Source organism: Phallusia mammillata, chromosome 8 (genome assembly GCF_965637545.1).
Source record: "Phallusia mammillata chromosome 8, kaPhaMamm4.hap1.1, whole genome shotgun sequence".
NCBI lineage: Eukaryota > Metazoa > Chordata > Ascidiacea > Phlebobranchia > Ascidiidae > Phallusia > Phallusia mammillata.
Window position 1 is genome coordinate 13,593,161 of NC_137259.1, and position 13,670 is coordinate 13,606,830.

Consider the following 13,670-nt stretch of genomic DNA (forward strand, 5'->3'; position numbering starts at 1 on the left):
GAGTTTCAAGCAGCCGACGCAAGAGCTAGAATCCTAAATGAAGACGACGAACGTTTATCACAAATGGACAAGAGGTCCGACGAGGAACAGATTCCAGATGTAGTAGCGGTTTTCCCCGATGTAGCCTCCAATGACATCCTCTGCTACTCGGAACTGTACGTTTCCTATCCGAGATAGAGAAGAACCACAGGAAAGCATGCGTCCCAATGTACGTGTACCTGTGACGAAAGCTCAATCAGTTGTTAAAGTGAACGAAGAAAACCCAGCTGTGCTTCCATGCATAGTGAAGGCAGTTGGAGAGGGCATGAGTATGCCGAAGCCCGATCACATGACGTTCTCGGGCAATCCTACAGATTATTGGATGTTCGTACGCTACTTTGAATCCAATCTCGAATGCGAAACACGAAGCGATGATATGCGACTAACACTGCTTATAAACCAGTGCAAAGGAAAAGCGAGGTCTTTAATTGCACATTGCTCTGTTCTAGATACGGAAGAAGGTTATACCAAGGCAAGAAGCATTCTTTATGAGAACTTCGGTAAGCCCTACATAGTTGCTAGAGCTTTTGTTGAAGAGTTAACTAAGGGTCCGAACTTAAAACCGGACGATGCTACTGGTATGCGCACTTATGCGCAGACTATGAGGAAATGTCTGCTGGTACTTCGCCAGCTAGGGAATTTTGCTGATCTTAACACAGTTGACCGTTTAGTGGCTCTTGCAAATAGGCTCCCGTACGAGTCGCAAAAGCTCTGGCGCCGCCGAGTCGCGCAGACTGTAAGGAAAACTGGTAGAGAAGCGGATTTTGCCGATCTCGTTGAGTTCGTCGAAGAAGAGTCTGCCGTTGTAAATACTTTACCTGGTCAATTGTGTGTTTCCCGAAAGGCTGAAGAAAAGAAGCGCCACGCAAAACCCGGTGGGAGGAACGTCACCTGTGCTACTGTGACCACAAACCAGAGTCCTGCTCCTGTATCACCAATAAGCTGCCCGTGTTGTAAACGAAATCACGTGTTGGAAAGATGTGAAGCGTTCGGCAGAAAGTCCACGGTGCAGAGAAGAGAGTTTCTAAGAGATAAGTTTATGTGCTTTAACTGTTTTGGTTATCGACATACGTCAAGGGTGTGTACCCAGCCCAGTGCCTGTACTGTCAGAGGTTGCAACCTTTAACACCACCCGTTGCTACATGAAAATATGCAAAATTCCGTGCGTTCCAGGACATACGCACATGCTCCTGAGAGATACAACAGTGCTCCGCGCAGCGAACCTCCTAATGGACAGACATCGAGTTCTACAGCCAGGTGCAACGCGATAAAGACCTGTCATTCGTCGTACTTTTCTGTTATTCCAGTAAAAATTCGGTCGAACGGTCAGGAGATCATAACGTACGCGTTCCTCGACCAAGGGACTGACACAAGCTTCTATGACAAAAGGTTGGCAGATCTGCTTCCAATAAGAGGAAGACCAAAACAAGTTACGATGTCTAGCGTCGGAAGAAGACCGGCGAACCATAGCGGAATGAGCGGAAGTTTTAGCGTTTTGTCACTAGATGAAAATGAAGAGATTAGTGTCGACAACGCTCTGTCCATCGACACCATACCGGTTGAGCCAAATCCGACGCCAACGAAGTCGGAGGTGAACAGGTGTCCACACCTCCAGGGTTTGGAATTTCCTGAGTTGGACGAAGGAGAGGTGCTACTACTTATCGGCACTGACGTCCCATATGCACATAGAGTACTTGAAATGAGAACAGGGGAACGCAAGCAACCTTTTGCTGCGAGAACCCCGCTTGGATGGTCACTTGTTGGCCCATCCGTCTGCTATCCTGCTGTTGATAATATTTCGGTAAACTTCTTTAGAAGCAAGACCCAGGAACTAAGCGGTGATTCTTGGGTGGACGAATTTATGCAAGACCCTAACGACTTGCCCTTTCCTACGTCAGTTGAAGACCGAAAGGTGCTACGCATGATGAAGAGCTCAGTGAAACACACGGACGGACATTTTTATTTGCCTCTTCCGTGGCGAAGTGATGTTACTTTACCGAAAGACAGCCGTCGCATGGCTGAACGACGGCTTTGGTCGCTGAAGAAACGCTTTTCGCGTGACGTCTCTCTTAAAGACAAGTATGTCGAGAAGATGCAAGACTACATTGATGAGGGATACGCAGAAGAAGTTACAAATGAAGAAGCCGAGGACGCTTCAGGCAAAACTCAATGGTATTTGCCACATCATCCAGTTTGCCACCCGCGCAAACCCGACAAGGTACGCATCGTTTTTGATAGCGCAGCACAGAGGATTGTCTCTTAACGACGCCTTGCTGCAAGGTCCCGATTTGGTTAATAGTTTAATCGGTGTCTTGGAACGATTTCTTATGAACAGTATTGCTCTGGTAGCGGACGTGGAGGCAATGTTCCACCAGGTCCGCGTTCACAAGTCTGACATTGATGCTTTAAGGTTTTTGTGGTGGCCAGGGGGAGATCTATCCCGAACGCCCACCGTTCATCGTATGCTCGTGCACATTTTTGGCGCAACGTCATCGCCCAGCTGCGCCACATTCTGCTTGCGTGAAACCGCCGAGCAGTTTGGAAAAATGTTTGATAAAGATGTTGGCGACATCGTCCGTAATGATTTTTACGTAGACGATTGTTTGACGTCAGCCGAAACAGTCGAGCGTGCCACCGAGTTGGTCACGCAACTACGTGCCTTGCTGAAGAAAGGAGGATTTCGCCTGACCAAATGGCTATCTAACGATCAACGTGTCTTGGATCAAATTCCAGAGGCAGAGAGAGCAAAATCGCTAACCGATGTAAACTTGGACGCTTCTGTAAAAGAGCGCGTTCTAGGTGTTTACTGGCGGGTACAGAGTGACGAATTTGGATTCAGCATAACTGACACGATGCAAGGCAAGAAATTTACCCGACGCAATATTTTATGTGCTGTTAACACGCTTTATGACCCTCTGGGTTTTGCCGCACCTGTAACTTTGATTGCTAAGGTGTTACAACAGGAAATAGTCCGACAGAAGCTGGGGTGGGATGACGAGCTGCCTAAAGACGATATTGAAGAATGGCGACGCTGGCTTTCTCAATTGCCGGAGCTCGAGAAGTTAACACTTCCCCGCTGCTTTAAGCCTCCTACTTTCGGCTCAGTCGCGAAGTGCGAGATGCACCATTTTTCGGATGCTTCAACTCAAGGCTATGGAATTGTGTCCTACCTTCGTCTGGAAGATGTTGATGGACAAGTCCACTGCTCGTTTCTATTTGGCAAATCGAAGGTGACACCCCCGAAAACTGAAAGCATTCCGAGGCTTGAACTTGCTGCTGCTGTCTTAGCTGTGAAAGCGGACAAATGGCTTCGACGCCAATTAAAATTTGATAACTGCGAGTCCGTGTTTTGGACAGACTCGTGTGCCGTCCGACAAAGTATTTATAACCAAAGTAAACGCTTTGGTACATTTGTTGCCAACAGGTTGGCCGAAATTCATCGGCAGACAAGTCCTGATCAATGGAGGCACGTGAATTCCCAGCTAAACCCTGCCGATGATGCTTCGCGAGGTTTGTCCGTGCGCAAGCTTATCCGCTCCCGATGGCTGACTGGTCCAAAGTTTCTTTGGCAGACAGAAGATCGATGGCCAACCCCGCCGGAGTTAAAGACTCAGCTTCCTCCAGAGTTCCAGCCAGCTGAGCGGAAGAGGATTGTTGTAAACGTTTCTGCACAGTCAGGGTCAACCGATCGTCTGCTGAATCGATATTCATCTCTTCATAACCTGAAGATAACGGTCGCATGGCTGCTGCGTTTTAAGTCGTTCCTGCGCTCAAAGATTTCTGTGCCCACCGGCAAGCTGAGCGTGGATGAGCTGAAGGATGCGGAGTTAGAGATAATAAAGTATGTGCAACGCCAGTGTTTCGCTCCTGCTATCGACGTTTTGTCCAGCGACGGACAATCCGAAAGGGAGCTGCAAAGGAAATGGAAGAAATCGCCACACGCTAATTCGCTGGCGAAACTTAGCCCCCAGGTTTTTAATGGTCTACTTCGAATTAGGGGGAGATTGGAAAAAGCGCCCATTGCCTTTGACGCAAAACACCCGATTATACTTCCGTATGATCACAACCTAACAAGAATGATTATTCAGAGCCATCATCACGAAGTTGGCCATTGTGGAACTGCTCATACCTGGACTTCACTGCGCCAGCGCTTCTGGATTATTAAGGGAGGCGCCGCTGTAAGGAAGGAACTCAGCAATTGCATGCTGTGTCGCAAGAGAACCGTACGACGAGGACAACAGCAAATGGCAGAACTGCCATTCGCCCGATTGAAGTCTGATGAGCCACCGTTTACTTACGTTGGCATTGACTACTTCGGTCCATTCATGGTGAAGCGAGGAAGAAGTGAAACGAAAAGTTATGGGTGCATATTCACCTGCTTGACTATGCGAGCTGTACACATCGAGGTGGCACCTGATTTATCCACCGATGCATTTATCAATGCCCTGCGTCGATTCATAGGAAGAAGAGGCCGACCGAAGGAGATATACAGCGATAATGGCACGAACTTTGTCGGTGCTGAAAGAGTTTTGCGTGAAGCCCTACAAGGTCTCCAGCAGTCCCGACTAGAGTCGTACTTCAAACGACAAGACATCAAGTGGAATTTTAATGGTCCCGCTGCTTCCCACATGGGAGGTTCGTGGGAGAGAATGATAAGATCCATTCGTCGCATTCTAAATGCGATGCTAACAAGAAACCAAACGATCGGTGCGGACATGTTGCAAACTTTGATGATCGAAGTGGAAAGCATTTTAAATTCCAGACCGTTGACACCGATCAGCTTCACTTCTGCTGAAGATGAACCACTGACGCCCAACCATTTGTTGTTGGGACGCGCTTCTGACAGTGTTCCAGTGGGACTTATCAATCCAAAGGACTGCTATAGCCGAAGACGATGGAAACAAATCCAACTTCTCGCCGATGATTTCTGGAGAAGATGGTCTCGGGAATATTTGCCCACAATTGCCTTACGCCAAAAGTGGCCCGACCGACAACGCAATTTCCAACCGGGAGATGTGGTGATGATCGTTGATGAGACTCAGCCTCGACGTCGATTGGAGATTGGACGCGTTCTGCACGCGTTTCCGGACAAACACGGTGTTGTCCGTCAAGTCAACGTTAAAACGCAATCTGGTTCCACGTACAGACGGCCGATTGCAAAATTGTGCTTGCTCTGCGAGGCAAGCACGCAATGCCAATAAGTGCATCCGACGCATTCAGGCCACGCAGTCGTCGAACTGGCCCTGAATTGCGGTGCACAAGACCCTGATGCTGATGGAAGAAGAGATATCATGGACGCTATGCTGTTGGCTGCATTACACATGCCGCACTCTGAAATACGCCAGGTTGGAGCTTTGCTCACCAACGGTGTTTCGCGATGCGACTGTTTAGCTTTCGTGTGTGTTTTCGTTGTTTCGTGTTTCGATGTTTTCTTGGTTTGTTTGTAAATGTGTTTGAAATGTAAGCACACATTTAGGGGGGAGAATGTAACATCGTAAATCACTCAACCGTAACCTACGTCACATCTTATATGGTGTGATTGCACCACAATGCCAGAATCCCCTATGACGTAACAATATCATTGTAGTTTATTTCTCTATGCTGTGCTTTTGGCCATTTAGTATCGAGTTTAGTTTGGACCACGTGTAGTTTGTTAGTTGCTGACTTTAATTTGCAAACGTTAGATAAAGTAATGAAAGTGACTAATTATAATTTGTTTGTCATTAATAGATGGTAATGCTTTATAAACTTAAAAACTCTGACGAAAAGGATTAATGTTGCCTTTGCAAGGTAAGCTTGATTTGCATTAAAGTTGTCTCATCGCAATTAACCGTATATTAAAAGTCTACGTTTTTTATCTGTGTAGAACACTTTCTGGTGATATCAAACTGTGTTTATCTTTGATACCCTGGTCCAAAACTCTGGTAAGCTTTATTTCTGCCGGTATAAATTTAATTTCTGTTTCGCATTTTTGAGTGAATGTTCTCTTTGCAGAAAACCGTAATTATCTTGAACGTGTCTATCGTGTCGTGTCGTGTCGTGTCTACGGTGAACGTGACGTGATTACCGTGTCGAAGTGTAAAATAAATTCACGCGTTTCCAGAAATTGGACATCTCTAGTGTGACGCCAGCGCGGTACCAGGCGCGCAAATTTCTGACGTTACACCTTGTTTTGCACATTGATTTTGAAAGGAATTGACCCCGACGTGATTTGAACACGCAACCTTCTGATCTGGAGTCAGACGCGCTACCGTTGCGCCACGGAGTCAGGCGTTTTTCCGATGGAGCGTTTGGCGGTTTGGGTATTTCACTTCATGCGGTTAAAACAAAAAGAAGCCTCCAGTGAGAATCGAACTCACGACCCCTGGTTTACAAGACCAGTGCTCTAACCCCTGAGCTATGAAGGCTCGCAAGTGTGTCAAGTTATTTTTTGCTCCTCGTTGATGATTTTGCCTGTTTCTCGTCGTTGTGTACAACAAAATGAGTTATCTTTTGACGACTCGAAGATCTTGTTTTCGATGCATCTGATACAGGCAATTAACCGCCTATATTTGCAAGAAACAAAAAAAATTCCTTGTTTTGCACATTGATTATGAAAGGAATTGACCCCGACGTAATTTCAACACGCAACCTTCTGATCTGGAGTCAGACGCGCTACCGTTGCGCCACGGAAACGGGGGGTTTTCAGATGGAGCGTTTGGCTGTTTGGGTTTTCACTTCATGCGGTGGAAACAAAAAGAAGCCTCCAGTGAGAATCGAACTCACGACCCCTGGTTTACAAGACCAGTGCTCTAACCCCTGAGCTACGAAGGCTCGCAAAAGAACTAAGAAATTTTTTGCTACCCTTTGATGATTTTGCCAGTTTCTCGTCGTTGTGTACAACAAAATAAGTTATCTTTTGACGACTCGAAGATCTTGTTTTCGATGTGTCTGATACAGGCAATTAACCGCCTATTTTTGCAAGAAACAAAAAAAAACTGTTTTGCACATTGATTATGAAAAGAATTGACCCCGACGTGATTTGAACACGCAACCTTCTGATCTGGAATCAGACGCGCTACCGTTGCGCCACGGAGTCAGGCGCAGTTCAAATGGTGCATTTGGCTGTTTTGCTTTTCACTTCATGCGGTTGAAACATAAAGAAGCCTCCAGTGAGAATCGAACTCACGACCCCTGGTTTACAAGACCAGTGCTCTAAGCCCTGAGCTATGAAGGATCGCAAGTGTGTCAAGTTATTTTTTGCTCCTCGTTGATGATTTTGCCTGTTTCTCGTCGTTGTGTACAACAAAATGAGTTATCTTTTGACGACTCGAAGATCTTGTTTTCGATGTGTCTGATACAGGCAATTAACCGCCTATTTTTGCAAGAAACAAAAAAAATTCCTTGTTTTGCACATTGATTATGAAAAGAATTGACCCCGACGTAATTTCAACACGCAACCTTCTGATCTGGAGTCAGACGCGCTACCGTTGCGCCACGGGGTCAGGCGTTTTTTTTTTGTTTTTTTTTATTACGATAACAAGTAAAATGAGAAAGAATACGAACAAGACAAGAAATACGCCAAGTCAAGTACGCGACAATCAAAGGCCGGACCACTTACGTAAAAAATCAGGGCGTTTGTTGGTTTTAATTGCAAGTAGAAACTCCGAGTGTTTTAGCGTTTTTAGGGAATAAATAAATCTTTACAAAGTTGGTTTGCTTTGCGCGTATTTGCTCTGAAAAATAACATATCGCGCACACAGAAGGATGCAGTTCAGTAACAGTTCTTGGCCATCAGTTCCAAATAAACATAAAATTGCACGAGGTCTAACATCAATTAACAGTTTGCTCGAAATCCACGCAGTAACATTTTCCCAATACTTTGCAGTTACAGTGCATGAGTAAAAAAGATGTAAAAGGGTTTCTGGAGAATCTTTACAGAAAACGCACTGTTGTGAGGGTACTATGCCAACTGTATGTAATTTATCATTAGTTATGATGGCTCTTAAATTCAATTTTGTTTGAAAGGCTCTTAATTTTGTTTCTATCGTACAAATATAGTTATTAATGTATATGTGTTCCCAGTTTGGTATATTCGTTCCCGTACCCAAATCCCTTTCCCATATTTCCTGTTGGTGGAGGGGTGATTCTGTGGTGTAATCTGTTACGTGTAGGTAGGCTTGTTTTACCTCGCTAAATTTGGCGATTGTGTTTAACCAAAATGGGGTCTTTTGGACGTTTTCTTGGCTGGCATGTTTGTCTAGTTCATCCCAATTCGCTGGGATGGCAGAAACCAGTCTAATAAATTCAATGAATCCGTGATTGGTTGGTGTGAAGTTAAATCTTAATGCGAGGTCGTCGTAAGTCATATAGTGGCCTTCTTTGTTAATTCGATCGTAGTGACTAAGTAAACCGGCGCGAATAAGAGTTGGGATGTAGAACGCATTGGAGCGATATTTAATTTCTTTGTTGAGCCAAAGGGGCCTAGAGATGTTTGTGGGTAACCTAGTTAGTTTAGCAAAAAGTTTGCAATCGGAGACTGCTTTTCGTAGCGTGCGAAGTGGTATTGATTTTATGTAAGCTTTTGAGGTGGGCGAAATGTTACTGCTTAACCATGAGTTGAATTCCCTTGAATTGGCAAGTGAGGTTTCGATGGTTTTCCAGGGAGACGTATACGAATCATCAAACAGCCGGCTGACCCATTTAACACCGAGTGACACTAAGTACGCGTCGAGGTCCAGCATATTAATGCCTCCAGCCTCCATTTTTCCACACAACTTAGTGCGCTTGACCTTTTCCCACTTTGAGTTCCAGATAAACTTGAACATTGTCCTTTTGAGGTCTTTTAGAAATGCACTTGGCAGAGCGATAGGCACGACATGAACTTTGTTGGTCAGGGTGGGAATAACCAAACTTTTTAGTATGCATACCCGTCCGATCAAGGTAAGTCCCCTAGAGGACCAAATATCTAGTATTGTTTTGGTTTTTTTAATAATACCAGCAAAATTTAAGTCGAAAAGTTCTTTTGGCGACCCGTTGACAGGAAATTCGATTCCGAGATAACGAAATGACGTCTCTGGCCATGTTAGGCCTTTATCTAAGTAAGGTTTAATCTGCGATGATCTTTTGGACCCAATGTAGAACGCTAACGATTTTTTGATGTTTATTTTACAGCCCGACATAAAGCCAAACTCATTAAGAATCGCAAAGGCTCGATCAAAATTGTTTGGTTCCCCTTTCAAAAAAACCAGCGTATCGTCTGCCAGGAGCGACACTTTAAAGTCATTGCCCAATAAATGAATTCCCACTTCGTCATCTTTTCGCATCGCAGCCGCTAGGCATTCAATGGCAAGTACAAATAAAGTTGGAGATAAAGGGTCTCCCTGCCTTACCCCCCTTTTGATACTAATTTGCCGTGACAAAAAATTATTGTTAATTATGGTGCTTGTGGGATTCGAGTAACAGCATTGTACCCAATGCAGAACATTATTTCCGAAACCAAATGTTTTTAATGTGGCGTAAATGAACCTCCACTCGATTGTATCAAAAGCTTTGTACATATCTAGAGACAGTATAGCCCCTGGATATTGTTGATTATCAGCAAGGTCAATCACATCGAACAGTAAACGAATATTATCCCCGATGAACCTCCCTTTAATGAACCCGTTCTGGTCTCGATTGACGAGGTGATCCAGGTTGAATTTTATGCGGTTGTTTATGACTTTGGACACGATTTTGTAGTCAGCGTTTAACAGTGTTATGGGTCTATAATTGGTGATGAGCTGTTTGTCTTTATTGGGTTTTGGTATGAGGGTCACCACCTCTTGGCACTGCGTTGGACTGAAGTGTCCTACTTGCGCGGAATAAGTCCATGCATCCTTAAACATGTCTTTAAGGTCATTCCAAAATGTTTCATAGAACTCGACAGGGTATCCGTCTGGGCCCGGCGATTTATTTCGGGGCATAGATTTAAGCGATGCGTATAACTCGTTTTCGGAAATCGGCAACTCACTATTTTCAAACTGAGATTGATTTAACGTTGACAAATTAAGTTTTAAAAGGCGTGATGTCACCTCTGATGTTGCATAATGAGAATCAGGCTGTTGGTAAATATGTTCAAAAAATTTTACCAACTCATCTAAGATCACCTTTTGGTCTGAGCAAGCGTTATTGTCTATTTTCAATTGATCGATCGATTTTTTCAACGCATGGCGTTTTTCCAGGTTTAAAAAATACTTCGTACTTCTTTCGCCCTTTTCTGCCCACTTCGCTCGACTTCTTACCATCGCACCCTTTGTTTGGGCCTCTATTAGAATGTCCAAATCAATTTTTAATTTGGTTAGTTTTTCTATTAAATCAGGGTTACCTTGGGTTATTTCCTGTTCAAGTTTTTCTATTTCGCTCTCCAACTTCCGCTGTTTAGCAGAGTTTTTTCGTTTGACTTTTATGCTGTATTTTATGGTTTCTCCACGAATTACGGCTTTCAAAGCATCCCACCGAATATGCGGATTTGTGTCACATTGAGCGTTGTTTATCTTATAATCCTGAATTGTTTTTTGGATGATGGAAATAAACCTCTTATCCGATAGTAAATTTGTATTTAATTTCCAATACCCTTTACCTCTAACAGTTTGTGAGAATTTAAGAGAGAAAGATACGATCTTATGGTCTGATTTTACCCCCTGTACAATATCGGCAGATGTTACTTTGTTTTTTAGGTATTCCGAAAGCAGGAAGAAATCGATGCGGGTAGCTACCAAAGGGTTAAGTTGTACTCGCGAAAATCTTTTGGTGGTCGGATGCATCTTACGAAAAACGTCGCATAAATTAAAAGTTTCCATATGTGAGAGAATACTCTTTCGTGAATTACGATTGGGGTTAGGGGGCCCTTGACTTTTGTCTAAATTATCCTGCAGCGTTACATTAAAGTCACCGCCAATGATGAGATTTGAGTTATCCTCCTCGCCTACTTTCGCAAAAAGCGTGTCGAAAAAAACTGGGTCATCGTTGTTTGGCGCGTATAGATTGCAAAGTTTCAATTCGCGGTTGTTGTATTCGAGGTCGATGAAAACGTACCTCCCTTCGGGGTCTACTTCTACGACTTTGGGTGAGTGCAAAAAGTTTTTTGTGAGCAGGATTGCCACACCTTTACTGCGGCTAGAGCCATGTGCCCAAACTATTTTGTTACCCCATTCTAATTCCCATAATTTTTCCTCATTAATTGAACAATGCGTTTCCTGGAGAAAAATGATATGAAATGCCTTCCTTTTAAGAAAGTGAAATATAGTTTTTCCGTTTTTTATGATTTCTTATACCCCCCACATTAAAAGAGGCAACATTTAATACAGACATCACCGAAAGAGAAAATTAAAAAAGCAAAAAAACAACAACAAACTATTGATATTTCTGAACACCTTCTTCTATATCCCACTCATACTCAAACCCACAATTACAATTGTAAGGTTGACTAGGTTCAATGTTGACAGCGGTTTTTTTCCCACAACTGCAGTGGACTAATTTTCTTCTACAGGCGGGATTTGAACATTCTTTGCTCATAGCTATCTTAGGAAGAGCGTTAACTGTATTACATTCACAAGTAATGGCATACCTTTGGCATCGGATGCATTCGAACAAGTTTCCGTCCATTATGTATTCTGGTTGCATTTCGTTACAGCATGGCATCAGCCTCATTGGTGCTTGACATTTTGGACATTTTGTTTCTGTTTCGAATTGTGGCAAAAGGAACAAGGTTGCCTCATCGCAACAAGCTTTAGCCACTATATATTCTTTTTTGCATTTACAGCAGAAGAAATTCTTGCAGTCTGGGTCCACTAGGCTTCCAGTATTGCAGCTTGGGCACTTTACTGGGATTGTGTATTCGCATAGACTACGAGATTTACTTTCCGGAAAATCTGTTGGGCTATTACGTGGTCGTTTGCGAGTCACTGTCGGGGCAATAATTGCCGAGATCTCCTCTTTTTCTTGGTTGATTTGTTCAGCCTCATGTAATGCCTCTGGGACAGGGTCACTATCATACTGGAGGCGTTGAGTCGTCACCTCCTTATCTGAGATCTGGATTTGCAAGCGTGACCCAGTTTCCTTATCTTGCGGCGCTGCTTGGGTTTTGTTTTGTTGCTGCCTGTTTTCTAACAAAGGAAAATCCTCCTTTCTTTTTGCACAAGCAGACTGTTTGTGGCCTGTTTCTCCACAGTATTTACAGGTAATTGCTTGACCGTGATATGTTACATAAAATTCACTACCATGTACCCGAATGTAGCTGGGTATGGGTTTTTTTTTCTAGATCAACTTTGTTCATGGTAAGTATCCTCATACCGGAAAAAAGTCCTTCTTTGTCTTTTCTATGTACTATTTTATTTACTTTGCCATAGTGCTCCTCAATGTTTTTAGCAATTAAGGCATTTGGAAACGGTATCGGGACCCATCCAACGCCTACATTAATCGTATCGCTTTCATACAGCCTTGAGTTTTGAACATACGATACCTCCAATAATTTCCTGTGCAGGTCCAAAACGGTTTCTCTTGTTGTGCAGGTTACATCCACAAGAGTGCCCTTCATTTCAGCTATTCCCACGATTTTTCTTAAAGGGATTTCAGATGGTGCATTTGGCTGTTTCGGTTTCCATTTCATGGGGTTAAAACAAAAGAAAGCCTCCAGTGAGAATCGAACTCACGACCCCTGGTTTACAAGACCAGTGCTCTAACCCCTGAGCTATGAAGGTTCGCAAAAGAACTAACAAATTTTTTGCTACCCGTTGATGATTTTGCCAGTTTCTCGTCGTTGTGTGCAACAAAATGAGTTATCTTTTGACGACTCGAAGGTCTTGTTTTCGATGTGTCTGATACAGGCAATTAACCGCCTATTTTTGCAAGAAACAAAACAATCCTACTTTTGCACATTGATTTTGAAAGCAATTGACCACGATGTGATTTGAACACGCAACCTTCTGAACTGTAGTCAGACGCGCTACCGTTGCGCCACGGAGTCGGGCGTTTTTCAGATGGAGCGTTTGGCTGTTTGGGTATTTCACTTCATGCGGTTAAAACAAAAAGAAGCCTCCAGTGAGAATCGAACTCACGACCCCTGGTTTACAAGACCAGTGCTCTAACCCCTGAGCTATGAAGGCTCGCAAAAGAACTAACAAATTTTTTGCTACCCGTTGATGATTTTGCCAGTTTCTCGTCGTTGTGTGCAACAAAATGAGTTATCTTTTGACGACTCGAAGACATTGTTTTCGATGTGTCCGATACAGGCAATTAACCGCCTTTTTTGCAAGAAATAAAAGAAAACCATCGTTTTGCACATTGATTATGAAAAGAATTGACCCCGACGTGATTTCAACATGCAACCTTCTGATCTGGAGTCAGACGCGCTACCGTTGCGCCACGGAGTCAGGCGTTTTTCAGATGGAGAGTTTGGCTGTTTTGCTTTCCACTCAATGGGGTTAAAACAAAAGAAAGCCTCCAGTGAGAATCGAACTCACGACCCTGGTTTACAAGACCAGTGCTCTAAACCCTGAGCTATGAAGGCTCGCAAGCTAATTAAGTTATTTTTTGCTACCCTTTGATGATTTTGCCAGTTTCTCGACGTTGCTGATAACAAAATGAATTGTCTTTTGACGACTCGAAGATCT

General features: G+C 43.8%; 3 protein-coding genes, 8 non-coding genes and 1 pseudogene across 11 annotated transcripts; 3 read left to right on the top strand and 9 right to left on the bottom strand.

Annotated features, from left to right (window-relative positions):
• Positions 1 to 196: 196 nt before the first annotated feature.
• On the top strand, positions 197 to 1,165 carry LOC145205552 (uncharacterized). The gene has a single exon (XM_080078285.1). It carries the CDS (start codon positions 197 to 199, stop codon positions 1,163 to 1,165), a length of 969 nt encoding a protein of 322 aa, XP_079934411.1.
• A 24-nt stretch (positions 1,166 to 1,189) lies between these two features.
• On the top strand, positions 1,190 to 2,302 carry LOC145205553 (uncharacterized). Its single transcript, XM_080078287.1, has one exon. It carries the CDS (start codon positions 1,190 to 1,192, stop codon positions 2,300 to 2,302), a length of 1,113 nt encoding a protein of 370 aa, XP_079934413.1.
• Positions 2,303 to 2,366: 64 nt separating this feature from the next.
• LOC145205554 (uncharacterized) lies at positions 2,367 to 6,166 on the top strand. Its single transcript, XM_080078288.1, has 2 exons — positions 2,367 to 5,829; positions 5,906 to 6,166. The coding sequence occupies exon 1, from the start codon at positions 2,367 to 2,369 to the stop codon at positions 5,238 to 5,240; it is 2,874 nt and encodes a 957-aa protein (XP_079934414.1). The 3' UTR covers positions 5,241 to 5,829; positions 5,906 to 6,166.
• Positions 6,167 to 6,235: 69 nt separating this feature from the next.
• On the bottom strand, positions 6,236 to 6,307 carry Trnaw-cca (transfer RNA tryptophan (anticodon CCA)). Its single transcript has one exon. It is a non-coding gene; the product is annotated as a tRNA-Trp (tRNA).
• Positions 6,308 to 6,373: 66 nt separating this feature from the next.
• Positions 6,374 to 6,446, bottom strand: Trnat-ugu (transfer RNA threonine (anticodon UGU)). Its single transcript has one exon. It is a non-coding gene; the product is annotated as a tRNA-Thr (tRNA).
• A 333-nt stretch (positions 6,447 to 6,779) lies between these two features.
• Positions 6,780 to 6,852, bottom strand: Trnat-ugu (transfer RNA threonine (anticodon UGU)). The gene has a single exon. It is a non-coding gene; the product is annotated as a tRNA-Thr (tRNA).
• A 193-nt stretch (positions 6,853 to 7,045) lies between these two features.
• On the bottom strand, positions 7,046 to 7,117 carry Trnaw-cca (transfer RNA tryptophan (anticodon CCA)). Its single transcript has one exon. It is a non-coding gene; the product is annotated as a tRNA-Trp (tRNA).
• Positions 7,118 to 10,720: 3,603 nt separating this feature from the next.
• Positions 10,721 to 12,711, bottom strand: LOC145205225 (uncharacterized; annotated as a pseudogene).
• On the bottom strand, positions 12,686 to 12,758 carry Trnat-ugu (transfer RNA threonine (anticodon UGU)). The gene has a single exon. It is a non-coding gene; the product is annotated as a tRNA-Thr (tRNA).
• A 194-nt stretch (positions 12,759 to 12,952) lies between these two features.
• Trnac-aca (transfer RNA cysteine (anticodon ACA)) lies at positions 12,953 to 13,024 on the bottom strand. Its single transcript has one exon. It is a non-coding gene; the product is annotated as a tRNA-Cys (tRNA).
• Positions 13,025 to 13,090: 66 nt separating this feature from the next.
• Positions 13,091 to 13,163, bottom strand: Trnat-ugu (transfer RNA threonine (anticodon UGU)). The gene has a single exon. It is a non-coding gene; the product is annotated as a tRNA-Thr (tRNA).
• Positions 13,164 to 13,495: 332 nt separating this feature from the next.
• On the bottom strand, positions 13,496 to 13,567 carry Trnat-ugu (transfer RNA threonine (anticodon UGU)). The gene has a single exon. It is a non-coding gene; the product is annotated as a tRNA-Thr (tRNA).
• Positions 13,568 to 13,670: the final 103 nt, after the last annotated feature.